This window comes from Adiantum capillus-veneris, chromosome 4, assembly GCF_014529385.1.
Source record: "Adiantum capillus-veneris isolate H3 chromosome 4, ASM1452938v2, whole genome shotgun sequence".
Taxonomy (NCBI): domain Eukaryota; kingdom Viridiplantae; phylum Streptophyta; class Polypodiopsida; order Polypodiales; family Pteridaceae; genus Adiantum; species Adiantum capillus-veneris.
Genome location: NC_140934.1, coordinates 19793538 through 19809016, shown reverse-complemented (window position 1 = coordinate 19809016; position 15479 = coordinate 19793538). Strand labels below are relative to the sequence as shown.

The following is a 15479-nucleotide window of genomic DNA, read 5'->3' as shown; positions in this document are numbered from 1 at the left end:
AGAGGATCCCACACACGTAGAGCCAAAGTCCACCAAGGAGGAGCCCGCCAATTCAAAATCAGAGCCTGAGCCAGTTAGTGCAGAGTCCGCACAAGTAGAGCTAGAGACAACTCAAAAAAGAAAGAGACAACATTTTCTACGTAAGGGCCAGCCAATGTAGAGTAGCGGCAAGCTAGCAAAGAGCAAGCACGTGTGCCACAAGACTAGAATCTTGTAGAGAAAATCAATAAAGAAAACAAAGAGGAACTACAAGTGCTTGTCAACTCAGCTCCTCTTTCAAGTACAAATTCATCTTCCCAAAAGTTCAGAGGCAGATTTCGTTTTCAACCTTGATCGACAAGATTTTCTCTGCATGCGCGATTTCTCCAATGCCAACGGAACGGATGTAGTCATCCACGTTGCTATGTGGTAAGGATTAAGTTCATTACGTGATGTTTTTGGGATCAGTACCAAGCCAATAGGGACCCTTGGATATTTTCAAGGTCTCTATTTTCATCATTGACAATTTTGATGTTTTTTTTTGTGCATTGAACATTGGAGTTTGGTGTTATTTGACATTGAAGCGAAGGTCGTCTACTATGCAAACTCCGGGCAAAGCATGGGATTCCATGGGTGTGTAAAGATGTAAGGCTAATCTTTATGCTTTTTCTTGTAGTGTCTGTTTCTAATTCCCTACTGAAGCAAGTGCTTATGTATGTAGCTCCATGAGAAAATTTGTTTTCTGTGTAGAGCACATTTTGTTAGAACATGGTCTAGGTGCTGCCACTGAGCATCAACAGGTCAGCGTGCCCACCTAGGCTGATGGTGTCAGATGTGTCTGGAGGACGTGTATGAATGCTATGCTCCTTCTGAGCCAAATTCTAGATGTACCAAGCGTAAGTACACGTGTTGTTTCAATGCTTGTATCGTTGCAATGTTTTTATGAAAAGAAGTTACTTCTTTACTTACTTCTTACTATCACGCTTCTACAAGACCTTGAATTACATAACTATAGCCCCTATGATGTACACAAAATTTTTGTAATGGCCATTCAACATATTATAAGTTCGGTGCATAGTCGATCAAGAGAGGAAAGCGCTTGAGCTGAGAAGTTCAAACATGCCCACATTAAAGAAATGACGCATCAATACGAGCAGATTCAAAACAAGATTCAAAACATGCAAGAAGCAATCAATCAATATTATGCGGATGTCGTAGAAGTAGAGGATTGGGTTACACATCAGCGACAAAGAGCGAGAACAGAGTGAAGCTTCACAAGTTCAAGATGCATGGAAAGCCACGGACGAGGGCCAAGCATTTGAGCGACATGAAAGGGCACCCGAGGCCACTGTCTCTTGAGGGAGAAGGAACAACAACCGAGGGAAAGGACACGGGAGTAGTGGTAGCAACAGGGGGACACGCAAGCAATGATAGCAACTGAGGCACGGGACAGGGGCAGGGGCAGGGCAGCAATGGTGGCAATCGGGGCAGAGGCAGGGGAGAAGTGGTAGCAACATGGTAGAGGGCAATAATTATCGCCCCTTTGTATACATTTTGAATGAAAAAATACAATGTATAAAGTCTTGAAACAATACAAAGTTTACGATTTTGAGACAATGTTTGAGCGGCACAAAATGTCTTTGTATTAATCATTTTAGGGTGTACATCTTGGATGGCATGGCAGTAAAACTCATTGCATGCACGTTGTATGTGACCTAGCTTCCGATCGAAGCAATCAAGTGAAGTGTATTTGAAAGGTACTCCTTGCACAATGTTGTTTTCTCCTCGAGTCTTGGAACTTGAGAAAACAAAGTGTTAGTATCTATCTCTTTAAGGAATTAAAGACCATTGAAATTTATCCATTTAACTAGTATGTTTCTATTGTTGAGACTGAATGCATACAATTCTGGCAACAGTGGTAGGTCTTCATATGAAAGATCTACCCTGAGTTGTGCAAGAGTTGTACTTGACATTGTGTCCATCATAGTAAGTAGTCTCTCTCTAAAGTAGATATCCATTGCTAAAGGTTTGTTATCAGAGTTAGACTCCATATCTTGGTCGAGTCGAATAAGTTGTCCACTAAAAAGATGATATCTAAAATAGAAAATGACACTATGGAATTTTAAGATCTTATAATGTACTTACAAGTATGAAGTTATGGACCCTACAGTTGGGTCGATACCACTAAAAACTAGGAGGAGATGTTTGCAACCTTAAGCATGCATGTTGGATGTAATGCTTGCTCAACATCATCCTTGCCCACTAGACGCTCTTCGATACACTCCTAATTGTGACCAACACTTTGGCCCTTGTGTTGTAAACCGGGGCACTGATGCTACCCATTATGAAAACCTAAACCTTCGGTTTTTACCCCTTTGTCCAAAGGTGGCACCACAACACATGGACATACTTCAAAAGGCTCATTGGCAAAAGGGAGGACGTCCTAATGTTGGTACACCACTATGATGCAATCATGGACTAGGTTGCATGCAAATCAAGGTGTGAACCTGAGTGGCACGCTAAAACAATGCTTTCCCAATCCTCAATGCTCTTGCCATGGCTATTTGCTAGATATGTGAAGCCATCCTTGTCGATTATGGTGTGCAAGGAAGCTTGGATCCTTCCCCATCTCCTCAAGTCCGATAGAGCTCGCTTGTCCATGGCTCCGAGGATCTCTATGGTCATTGCTTTCCCATTTTGTAAGCAAGAAATTATAAGGTTGTATGCTAGCTTGCCAAACACAAAGTACCTATTAGACGTAAATGCAAAGTCATCTATGCATGGATGTTGAGCAACTTCAAACAAGAGTTCCATTTCTTGGTTGTCGCTAGAGGCACTGCCATCCTAGGACCCATCATCATTCTCACAATCGAAGACACCAATGTAAGCATTGCTTATATATCCCAAACCATTTAGCCCAAGCATCTCCGTCCCTGGGTCCATAAGGTCCAATGGTGGGTCTTGACAGGGGTGGTGATTGAGATCCAAATGGAAGGAAGTGGATGCCATAGCCCCTGTGATGCCTGGGTTTATCTGCACATGGCTAGGGATCGAGGGAGGAATGCAGAGCAAGGAAGTGTAGGGAGGGAAGTGGTTATGGCTAGGGAGGGAGGGTGGGAGGGGAGGAGAGAGGGAGGGAGAGCCAAAACTATGAACCATAGACCTGGTATTTTCCATGATTCCCTAAACTTGTCCCACAACCTCAACCATGGCGCATGCACCCCCGTAGAGCAAAGTGGAGACCCTGCTTCCGTTTTTGATTGGAACCTGCATGTATGAGTGCCACCCTTCGTGTTCAATTGCGATGCACTTGCCCATAGTCGATTACCATGCATGCCCCAATGATGGGTTTTTCAAATTCCCTTTTCCACGCGTGCATGCCCCACCGAAGGGCTCCCAACAGTCGCTTTGACGTGGCATGCCACCTTATTGCCCGACACTCGCCCCAGGGTGCACGAATGGCCCACGTTGCTTGGATTTACGTTTGTCACCCGATGAACCCTCGTACCCCCTTGCCAACCAACCTGCCATATGGACCGTCTCGATGCCCTTTCCATCCACCACCCACTTCCTTGCCATCGATGCCACACTTAGTCACATCGGTAGTCCTGTTGTCCCGAGGAGTGGCTTTGGTGGGAAGCGGCTCTTAGTAAGGGCGTTGAGTGTAGAGAAGGGTGCATGCAGGGTCTTAAAGACCCTGTACTATTTTCGGTCTACAAAACCCAAGGGGTAGCTTGCCTTGTCAGGCTCCAAACTTGAATTTTGCAATTTCAAAATCCACATATTTTAATTTGGCGAGGTGTTTTATTTTATTTCAATTTGAACTCGCGGCGTTGAGATAAAATAAGATTGCAAATGCAAACTGTCAAGAAAGTGGACGGATGAATTAAAGGAGGCTCTGCTCATTCTCCGCGTTCGACGTACTATTGCCGGGGTTTCTCTCTCTAGGTTCTCTCTCTCTCTACGTCACTCTCCGAGCGTGAGTTCGCGCACTTCGCTCTTTCTCTCTCATGAGTCGTCTGTCGAGTCCCAAATTCCCAATCCTCACCACGTAGGGACTACATGCTGTAGTCCCTCTCTCTCTCGCTCTCTCTATACGCAGTGTGCATTCATCTCTACATTGTACAAGCTCACGTAGAGTAGTTGTGCTTCTCTCTCTACGACTCCTCTCTCCTCTTTCTCTCTGGGGTGCCTGCGTTACTACAAACCTCGCTGCTTGGCAAATTGGCAGTTGTAGGCTGCTCTCTTTTCTCTCTCTGCCGCACCTCTGTTTTCCTTCCGCTTTTTGACAAAAAGAAAGATAGCAGCGGAGGCTCGCAAGCAGGTGTAGAAGAAGCAGGGCAGGCGGCCCTGCGAACTCTTTGCCAGCCCTTGGCAGGGCTTCGCCCGCGCTCAGCTCTCAGAAGCAGCCGTTGAGCCGTCCTTTTACTAGGAATCCATGCACACGCTCTGGAGGCGACCGACACGTCAGTCTTCAACCTGCATTGTCCTCCAGGTGCAAGAGTAGCTCTTTGGCTTATGTACATGCGTGCGTGCGTGCGTGTGTGTGTGTTCCTTGAGAAGGACTGGCTTTTGAGCTTCCTTTGAGCGCCAAGAATGGAGCCAAGTAGAAACCGGGGAGGAGGAAGGCCAAGATTGTAACAAGCAGAGCTCTTTTCAGATTCCTTATCAAGAAAAGAAAGGCTCGCAGCCCCCCTATACTACCATAAAAGCAGAGGAAGCTTAGTATCCTTGCCCTCCTTTGTTTGATGAAGGAATGATGAGGTGCAAGAACAGGCTAGTGGTGGCTTGGCTCTTTGTTTTCACCATACTATTGTCTGGGGTCACCAATACCCTTTCTATTGATGAAGACGGCACCCTGGACGATTCCTCTTCGGCGGGAGCTCTACCCCGTCGCTCTTTGCAGCAATTCTCTTTCCCTAAGATCCCCTTCCTGGGCCTCCTAAACCCCAGCTTGCGTGCTGCCTATGCCGCTCTGCAAGCTTGGAAGGCTGCTATTACATCAGATCCAAATGGCATAACTGCAACATGGGTAGGCTATGATGTCTGCAATTACAAGGGGGTCTTCTGTGCCCCCCCTCCAGATTTTTCTTGTGAGAAGGTTGTGGCCGGTATTGATCTTAACCATGCCAACATTGCCGGAACTCTTCCAGAGAAAATTGGTCTCCTAACATACCTTGCTCTCTTCCACATAAACACAAACCGCTTCTCTGGTACCCTGCCAAAGTCAATTGTTGCCTGGCATCTTCTTTATGAGCTGGATGTCAGCAATAATCTCTTTTCTGGAACATTCCCCACGGCAACGCTCTTCTTACCCAACCTTGCATATCTGGATGTCAGGTTCAATAACTTCAATGGGGGACTACCAAAGGACCTCTTCATCAAGCCTTTCGATGCAATATTTGTAAATGATAACAAATTTTCAGGCAGTATACCCCAAACCCTGGGGCATTCACCAGCATCGGTGATTGTATTTGCTCGCAACGGGTTTACAGGTACAATTCCGTCCAGCATAGGCCAGATGGGGCTTACTCTCAATGAGATTATATTTCTGGAAAATAAGCTGGAGGGGTGCATTCCTCCGCAGGTTGGTGAGCTTATTAAGCTAACAGTGTTTGATGTGGGTGTGAACATGCTAAGTGGGGAATTGCCCACTTCGATCGGCAACATGCTGAGCCTAGAGCAGCTCAATGTAGCGTACAATCTCTTATCTGGTACTATTCCGTCGCAGATATGTGCATTACCACATCTTGAGAATTTTACCGCATCCTTCAATTTCTTTACCGGTGAAGGGGAGAACTGTCCAGCACTGCCAGCAAGGGGGGTCGTCTTCGATGACAGGGTTGATTGTATTCCAGGGAGACCAGATCAGCGATCGGCTTCAGAATGTAGTGCCTTTTTCGAGAAAGAGCAGTTGTGCCCAGCACCAAAGCTGCCGTCACCGCCCGTGGACCCTTCATACACATATATATCTCCTCCGCCACCATATGTCTATCCATCGCCACCGCCTCCGTCGCACCCCCCTCCGCCTCCCCCTGTCAAGAAGTCGTCCTCTCCATCTACGAATCACGGGTATCCTCCATATTATGATAACCCTCCCCACTCTCCATCTTATCCCTAGGCTCTTATTTTGTCACTCTATCGTTGTCTAAAGTATTCCATTTATGTTGTATGCACTTTGGATATCCTTGCTCCCCTAACACGATCTACCCTTCCGTTTTTTTTACTACATTTGAAGGGCTCACAGCCTCTCGCCACAGGCGTAGCAAATCTCACAGTTTGTGAAGGTGGTGGAGGTTGAAATAAACCCTGTGAAAAGGTGATTTTGTCTATCCCCATTGCATGTAGAACTCATGTTTGTAACATTATTGGAGCAATTGTTGGGTGAAGAATACGCACACCTGTTGTGATGCTGGTTCTAATGAGATGTTTACATGCCGGCAGCTCGTCACTTGTTTTGGGTGAATGATTTCATGATTAGCATTATAGCATCTCTGCAAGAGAGATGCCCACCAATGTATTGGCTACACTCTTATTTCATGTGTTGTTTTTATCATTGTCAATTGGTTGAGAATTTCTGCTTGATTCTTATTAGGATTGCCAAGATGTCAATGGGAATGTGTGCTCAAGTGAATGTTATTCTGTTGGGAATGTTGCAAGTAAGAAATGCTCCATTTGGGTACATTCAATTTTCTGTTGCAAGGACAGATTGTGTATATCATCTAGAAAAGATAACTGTGGAGAAGATTGGCTGGCTGTCAAGCATGACGTTGGTATATGGGTGGAGTTATTGCCCTGAAGCTGCGAATTTGTTGTGAGTGCGAAGCTCTTCAATGTTTGGTGATGCGCGGGTGGGGGTGGTTGAGTTGAAGATAGTGCGTGTGGGGGAGTGCATAAACAAGGACCCGACTTTGATGCGGCCGCCCATCGTTCCCAATGGCTCCCCATAACTGCGTGCCATGTTTGCCGAGACTAGTAGACTCTGGAGTCTAGAGCCTAGTCTCTAGACCAGACAAGGGGGGGCTCATCGCGGGCGGGAGGAGGGAGGGAGTAAATACGGATCAGAAAGGGGGGTGGCGCCCGCGCCCATGCAGGTCATGTGCGCTCTTTAAATCTGCCCGCCCCTTTACTTTCAAAACCAAGTCGATGCGCGATTGTGGTACGTCCTCCTCTCATTCAATATCCATCCCCAATTTCCCCGGGACCCCGCCTTGAAAAGTTTGTCAATTTTCAATTATGCTACTTTGAGAAAAAGAGAAAAAGGAAAATAAGTAATAAAAGGTGTCTATTTGTATCAAGGCTTTCATTGGAGATGCAGGAACCGCTGTCCACCTCTTTAGTTGTCAAGAGGAGAAGGCTCTCGGCAGCTAACAGAGTCCTAACTAGTCACCCAAGCAGCAGAGCCATGAGCGCTTATTGGCCCTCGCCTACCTTCCGTCTCCGTGCTAATGTAAATTCCCAGAGAGCAATGGCCTTGATGTATTCATTTTTTTCTCCTCTCTCTCTCTAGGTGGCAGAGAGAAAGAGAGAGAGCGCATCTACCTGGCGACTGAGGTGGCTGAGAGAGCGCAGCTACCTGAGCGACTGAGCCTCAGTTCGAGGTGGAGAGAGAGAGAGAGAGAGAGAGAGAGAGAGAAAGCAGCAGCTAGAGGCAAAAGCCCTCCACAATTTTTGTCAGGGCCACCGTGAACTCCACCTCAAAGGCCTCTCTAGCTTCAGCTGCGTTGGAAGTGGGCTTGTGAACTTGTAGTAGTAGGGAGGATTCGACCCCGCTACCAGAATTCTGGCATTAAGAAGCAAATTCACAGTGGAGTGATACATCCGCAGCCATGCAAAGGGCATCTCCTCCATTGCCCACTCAGCTGCATCGTCGGTGGTGATAATCCGACTGCAGTCGCCCCCTGCCGGTCGATCGACGTCCGATTTCAGAAACACCCCAAACTGCACCCCTCCACAGACCACCACCTCTGCATCAGCAAACTCGTTGGCCGCATCTGATGCTAGCATTGCCAATGATCCCGCGGATCGATAGTTTTGCGGATTGCCTTCCAAGTGAGGATATCTCATCACGATGCTTTCAGACATGGAGAGAGAGAGAGAGAGAGAGAGAGAGAGAGAGAGAGAGAGCAATTACCATGCGCAGCCCTCACTCTTGCAAGGGAGCACGGGCGGCTTCAAATGGGATCAACGGTTTAGGTGATTCGGACCGCTACATGCACATTTGAAATTCGGGACATTTGGTAAATTCGGGGCGGTCCGCACCCTCGTCTGGAAACTACGACTTCCTCATTGCGAGCCATGAGCACTAACCACTACGCCCACATGCGTTCGTTGAAATATAGGTGATTCAAATGTGTCATTGTAAATGTGGGCCGAGTAGTAAATTCGGGGAAAATGTCGAATTTGACGGTCCATGAGTGGTGCCCCTCGCATTTTCCTCCTCCACCTGTCAGGACAATGGTTGAACGATGCAAGGCCCAACCTAGGGGGTTAGGGACCTAGGCCAAGGGCTTGGATTGGACCAGTGTGGATAGGGGATCCGCTTAAGGCAAGAGCTAGGAGCTAGCCCTATATAAAGGGCGGTAGGGAGGAGGATCCTACGTCTTAAGTCTCCTAGGTCTTACATTGGTATCAGAGCTCAGGGGGAGGGAGAAGCTATGGAGGAGGAAGCCTTGCACGGATGATTGCATGATTTCTCTCATCGAGATCTCTCTCTCTCTCTCTCTCTCTCTAGTGATGGGACTGCGTTCCTACAGAGCCGATGTTGGAAAAGACGGTTGTGGGAAGGCGGGCCTAGCGGGGTAGAAGAACGAAGTCGACTTGCATGCGATCGCTTGGGGGTAGGCTCGTTGAGTTCGCGATGCCAAGCTGAGCAAAATTCGTCACAGCAACCGGGGTTGGAAATCACCACAGCGCTTGTACTTGAAAAGCTTCTCCCTACGCAATCGCTTGCAACGGCCGCCATGTTTTTTTTCTTGAGTTTGAACCTAAGGTTTGGGCACCCTTCCTTGCTAAGAACCGACTCCCACAAAGGGTGTCTCCCAAAGGGGTCCTCCCCTCGCAGCGCCGCTTTGATGGCAGCATGCACGACATGCAAGAATGAGAACAGAGGTTTGATGAGCGTCTCTCACGTTGAGGACAAGGTCAAGGACAGTTGGCCAAGGGCCGTTTCAAGCTCACCGTTGCGAATCTATATTAGCTTACGCATGCTCAGGCTACAAGCCTTTTGTTTTTCCGCTTGATCGCACAGGTATATTGTTGATTCGACGTGAGGAGTGTGGTCAATTATCAGTATCACGTTAACATGTACAAGCCTACAATCGACATGTATCGATGAACGCTCTGTCTAAGTAGACATGACTCGATGATTGTATCCGACACAATTGGTTGTCCAGGGGATAAAGCATTCAAGGATTCAAGCGGTGTTGGTATCTGAAAATCCTTCGGCATATTGCGAGGCATATTGGAAACTCTGACACAATTCCAAGTACTCATGTTTCAATTTTCCCTTTACTTTTGAATTGGTTATGTCATCATCTGCATTTTGTTGGGTTTGTGAATACCAATTTATGCCATGATGGTCGCCCAAGGGGTAGGTTGGACTTTATCAAGCAAGGCTTGATTGTCAGTCCAACATGGCTAGTATTAACTTTAGTCACTTCCATTTCTTGGCATGGAAGATTAGCTAATATGCCTGATCATTCATGTACAAAATTGCATGCATACGCCTTCTGCATATGGGACATATTTATCATTGGAAAAATTGTCTTATGTATGCCATGTTGCATCCATTATTGGCATAAGACCCATGCTTCCCTTGCCAACTTGAATCAAGCATGGCTCGAGTATGACATGGTTATGATGTTTCTAACAGCAAGGTAAGAGTTTAGCAAACTTTGATTGCCTAGAGACCACTGATTGTGTTGATGCCCAGCATCAAGCATGGCTTGAGTATGACATGGTTATGATGTTTGTAAGTGGTTAATGTTCGTTGCAGCATTTTTCCTTACGTAAGTACAACTTGATTCTGTAACAGCAAGGCTGTGTATTGCTTAGGAAGCGTATTCTTCAGATAGAGGAAGTATCACCTCTATTGCATAGCTCTCGCATGCATCAGAGGACAATGCATCTCTATTGCATATCTCTACATGCACCACAGAAAGTGCATCTTCTGCACTCCAAGCACAAGCATGGCTTGTGACAGTTATCTGAAACATTAAATTTTGTTGCCTACATTGTTGGTAAAAGCCCAAAGATAAGCTTGAAAACTCGAATCAAGCACGGCTTGACTCCCAACCACTTGGCTCCGAAGCACGGTTTCTCAGCGATTCAATTTGATGATCAAGCATAGCAAATTTGTAATTTTTTAAGTATCTCAAGGAGACATGCACGGCCTCTTTTTGGACTTGTTGAAGGCAACAAGTTGCTCGGCATGGCCGACTCCTCCTTACTGTTTCTTGTTGTTGACAGAGGATGCATCCCACACACAGTATTGGTCAATTTCAATTGAAATTGCTCGACACGGTCGATTCTTTTTGTTTTGATATCTGCAGTCACATCCGTTGGCTCTCACGACTCTCACATTAAGCTGTTTCCCGTTTGGCATATGCTATGAGCATACACAATGGGGAAGGAATAGGCAAGGTGTTTGCAGGTGGATTCAATTTTGTAGGTTATGGCCTTATGTACCAGACGGGTGTATAAGACATACGAGGGCGTCTGTGCAGATATGGCTATGGGACGTTTTGGAATGAGTTTTGCTCTTAGCTTTCATGACAACTAGTTACAATAACAACAACGACCAGCAAGGCTTCGGGGAACTAGCAAAATAGGGAATATCAACTCATCGAATCCCTACTAGTCTAAACTGTGCAAGGCACTTATGGTTTTGGTTCTCACGGTTGAGGACATCACTCTCCGCAAGGGCTTACCAGATGGGAGACAAGGCATGCTACTTAGGTGGATTCAATTCTACCGCCTCGTGAATTACGCTTCCGCTATCACGCTTGCAACTCTGTCACGGTCAGACTAAAAAAGGGATTGTTTACAACAACACTAAACAGAACCTAAACTTTCGACTTATTTCACAGGCGAAATGCCATATTAAGTCATTTTTGTAAAGTCACGACCCCATACATGGTAAGTAGGGCACGCTGTGGCTTGTTTTTTCTCTTCCTCTCTCCATGACATCATTATACAGGCCGATTGTTGCATGCTTATAGGATAAGCTGCTAGTCAGGCATAAGATATCTAAGAGCACACATTCTGGGCACATACACACTAGAAATTTACGGAAAGTTCCTCAACTCAACATGCTCTTCTTATCGTTCTCTATCTCTCTCTAAGAAAAAAAAATAAATGAAACTCTTCTAAGAAGCTTTTGATACATGTTTTGCTCATGAGTCAGCTTGAGCCAAGGTGCTCTAAGTAGCACGTGGCTAAGATTCTACTCAAATTAGTCTTCATCGGTTCGTCGATTGAACACTATTTTGCATAAGGGCTATGAGCCAAACAGGCTAAGAGCCGTTGTCAGGCCAAGGGTAAGATCCAACTATTGGCATTCTTTGGGTGATTGTTTTCAAGATCTACCCAAGGAAGTATACATCGACGTTAATGGACAAGCAAGAATCTTGTCATTACGGATGTTTAGGGTGTCATTTTTGCACTACATGTTTTCAGTGCGACACTCAAGTTGAGTTTTTGATAATCTTCAACTCAAAGCAGTTGATCTCTACAAGAAAGTATAGATGCAGCAATCAGTTGCGACAACATGGCTATCCATAAGAGCTCGGCAGTTCACTTGTGTGGGTCTCCTGCTCTCTCTATAGTACTACAGAGTGTCTATGAACATACTGTTTTGGGATAAGATCCGGCGGGTGATTGCTACATCACCCCATAGGCATTAAGGATCACAGTTTGATTTGCATTCAGGATCACAATTGATCTCTTCTAGTTATACTTTCAAAGAAAGAACACACTTTTCGCGTTGATTCCAATCATTCTGTACACGGTTGACTATGTTGGTTACTGTTATCTGCTAGTTAAGCAGTTTCTACAATGAGTCTTACCAAGGGGTTTGACTACGTAGATTCTAATCCAAGGGCTTGGATTGCAAAGGCAACACCCAGGGTTCCTAGTGCAACGTTGTTTGTTTTTTCAGGTAGGAGACCTGCTCCTCTCCATTTGAATACGGGTAAGTGAACATTACGTTCAAATCTCCAGGTACGCATCTATTGATTTGGTGTTATTCCATTTTTAGTATGCTTTGCTTGGTTTTTCAAGACGTATAAGTACGCTTGAATGTTGCAGAGCCATGCCAAGAGCATGTCGGCACAAAGTATTTTGGGTCAAGTGTCCAATCTAATCTTTTTGCCTTATGCTGTTACGAACCTACTTGTAGAGTTCAATTTGGCACATGTTGTCACATGGGATACAACATGGTTTAGGAACTCAAGGAGTTCGGTTTAGCCAGTGTGGAGCAATGAATAAGGGCCCCTCTCACTCTTGTCGCAGAGTGTTTAGAATTACCTCCACACACAAGTACATCTTGTACTTACAGGATGTTCTTTTTTCAGCCATCCTTAGTTGAGACATATTCCACATGTGGCGAATATGAGTCTTTGGGACTGACACTGGCGTCCCTATTTCAAATATGTGTCACGACAAAGTCCCTAAGTGTTGGTCAAATCTGTTTTCTCGACCATTTTCAACACGACGTATCAGTAGCAATTTCAGTGGCCAAAAATTGTCGGATACTTACAATGACTTGTTCAGCTACAAGTATTGCTAAACAACATTACAGATGGTTGTTTATACATATAGTAAGGCTATAAGTTGTTAATGAAAAAGTTTCATTGTCTGCACCCAGAAGTGATCAATGTTTCATCTTCTATTGTGATTCGGACGTTTTAGCAAGGCTTGCAAAATATTGGAACTAAAAGTATTTAGTTTCTTTTCAGAACTATTTACATTCCTTTTTAATGCGTGCTAAGCGCATCACAATTGCCATAAGTATTGGCAAGGATCATTATGGATATACAAGTTCGGGTTTGTTTTTGCTAAATGCATGCACACTAAGTGTTATGGGCCCTAGTGTTTAGCAAAGGTTGATTTGGAATGACATGTATATTGCTCAAGTTGTTGCTTATGAAGCATTTTGCACTCTAAGTGCAATATCTCTAGGAGATTACTTTTGGGTCTACTAATCACCAATAGAGGTCATGGCTCGGTTTGGGTCTTTGTGGATTTTTTTTCAGTTAACCACGATGGTTATTTCGGACATTGTTGATTCCTCACCAATGTTATACACTACTGTGATTCTCCGTTTACCAGTCATCTGGGACGACTGTCTGTAACCGTGAGGAAAACACACCTCAGTACTGTCAGTTATCCAAGGGGATAGGCAGATTACAAAGAGTAATCTTGTGCTGAAGGATAAGCAAAGTGCGTACGTTAGCAACAAGCGCCAAGCGATCCAATTAGTAAGCATTTATTGCTCTTCTTGGAGTTTACTTAGTATCAGTTAATGCATGTTGCGACTCGGTAGTCTCTTCATGTATAAGTCAGGTTCTCAACCTTGACACTCGTTAAGGTGGGGTTGTTTACTGATGCAATTTGAGAACAAGTCAAGGACTTACACTTGGTTGATGATTTGGGTCAACAAGTTACTTCACAGAAAGTGAAAAGCGGTACTCTTTCAGGTATATCTTTGTCGTGATAACTCGTTTAGTATGCTCATGTGCGTTCTAAATGGAGTCTACACACTAGATGGTTACAAATGGACAACAATGTGGAAAATCAAGATGTTACTCTTAGTTTCATTGAACCTCCTACGGAACCGTGTTTCGGTCAACCAAACAGCTGGATCCATGAAGGATGCCACTTGAGAGAACATTAGTGTTCTTAAGAAGAACCTTCCCACTTTTGTTTTCGAGGACGAAACTCTTCTTTAAGGGGGGTGTAATGTCAGGACAAGGGGCCTACGAGGCAAGGCCCAACCTAGGGGGCCAGGGACCTAGGCCAAGGGCCTGGACTGGACCAGTGTGGACTGGGGATCCGCTTAGTGCAAGATCTAGGAGCTAGGCCTATATAAAGGGCGGTAGGGAGGAGGATCCTACGTCTTAGTCTCCTAGGTTTTACACCATCATTGGTCCCATTTGAGCATGCCCGTGTGATATAGTGATGAGGCTGAGCAGTCGAGCCTCAGTGAGAGAGAGAGAGAGCAGATCGAGGCGGGAGCCGGGACCTCAGCTCGAGGCTTTTGTGCTCCGACATGGGGGACGCTAAAGGGAAGTAGGCTCGACTACATGGAGATATGCTCAGACGAGAAGCTAAGATAAGATAAGATACATAAGATAAGATAAGATGATGTAGACATTTTGAACATAGAGTTTGACATAAGCTATTCATCATTTAGATTCAAAATGATGAAATATCATGAGAGCTCTATCCTAGCAAAAAAATGCAACTTGTGGGTGTGTGGCATCACCTTGGAAGGGCCTCTAGTTTTAGATTGTCTTCTTTTTAAGAGGTGTAGTTATACGTTGTAAGGACACACACTTTGAAATTTGAAGGACGTGCATCTCATTGCATTCCCTAGTGTTGGACATGTGTCCCTCAAGAAGCTCCAAGGAAATTGAGCTACCTTCCTATTTCCACTTAGTTTTTGGCCTTGCCAACGGAAGAACTATGTGGGGGCTTGCAAATATTTTCTACGAAGTCCCAAATGACAATGAGTTTTTGATGTGACTCCAAATAATGTTAAAATTGATATGATTATTTCTTCGAAGTTCTAAAATGTATTAAACAAGTAATGCAATCATGAGGCTGGCCTCTAATAAGATACATGAAAAGCAAAAAAAAGTGAGTACTTGTAGAAAAGAAAACAGTTCACTTACACTAGAAATGAACATCACGATGCAAACACTCTATGTGAATTCCTTGATAACAAGGAAAAAACACTTGGTTGAGCCAATTCACACTCATTGGAGAATGAGCTTGACATCTTTTGGTAGGTTGGGAGTGTAATTGAGGTGTCCATGATGTGTCTTTACCCAAAGAGAAAATAATGTACTGCAATGTATGGATATCAACTAATTTATCAACTAATTTATGGATACTACAATGTATGGATATCAACTAATTTATGCATTTTCCAAGCTTATTTCCCTTCTTTTCATCTAGTACAATGAACCTACCTTCGTTATGGTTTGGTTGCTTAAATCACTTGATTGAAAGTTGTGCATAACTTTGAGACACCAAGAACAACTAGAGGTGAGTGCAACAATATGCTCATAATTTGCAACAAACTACTATGTGGTGAAAGCACTTTTGTATGCCAAATGAGAGGGACTACTCCTTGGATGAATGTAATTCAAGATGTTTTGATGCTCTATAATCCAAGCTGGTATCTTCTACTCTAGTTCAAGATCTCCCGCTAGACAAGAAATCCATATAGCTTCTTTGCACGCTTCACTCAAAAGTGACATACTTAGCCTCTG

The 15479-nt window shown here is 44.8% G+C and overlaps 1 protein-coding gene and 1 pseudogene across 1 annotated transcript; one reads left to right on the top strand and one right to left on the bottom strand.

Moving 5' to 3' along the window:
- Positions 1–4029: 4029 nt before the first annotated feature.
- LOC147458823 (uncharacterized) lies at positions 4030–4505 on the bottom strand. The gene has a single exon (XM_086510254.1). The coding sequence runs from the start codon at positions 4503–4505 to the stop codon at positions 4137–4139; it is 369 nt and encodes a 122-aa protein (XP_086366380.1). The 3' UTR covers positions 4030–4136.
- A 217-nt stretch (positions 4506–4722) lies between these two features.
- LOC147458822 (leucine-rich repeat extensin-like protein 2 pseudogene) lies at positions 4723–6422 on the top strand (annotated as a pseudogene).
- The last annotated feature ends 9057 nt before the right edge of the window (positions 6423–15479 follow it).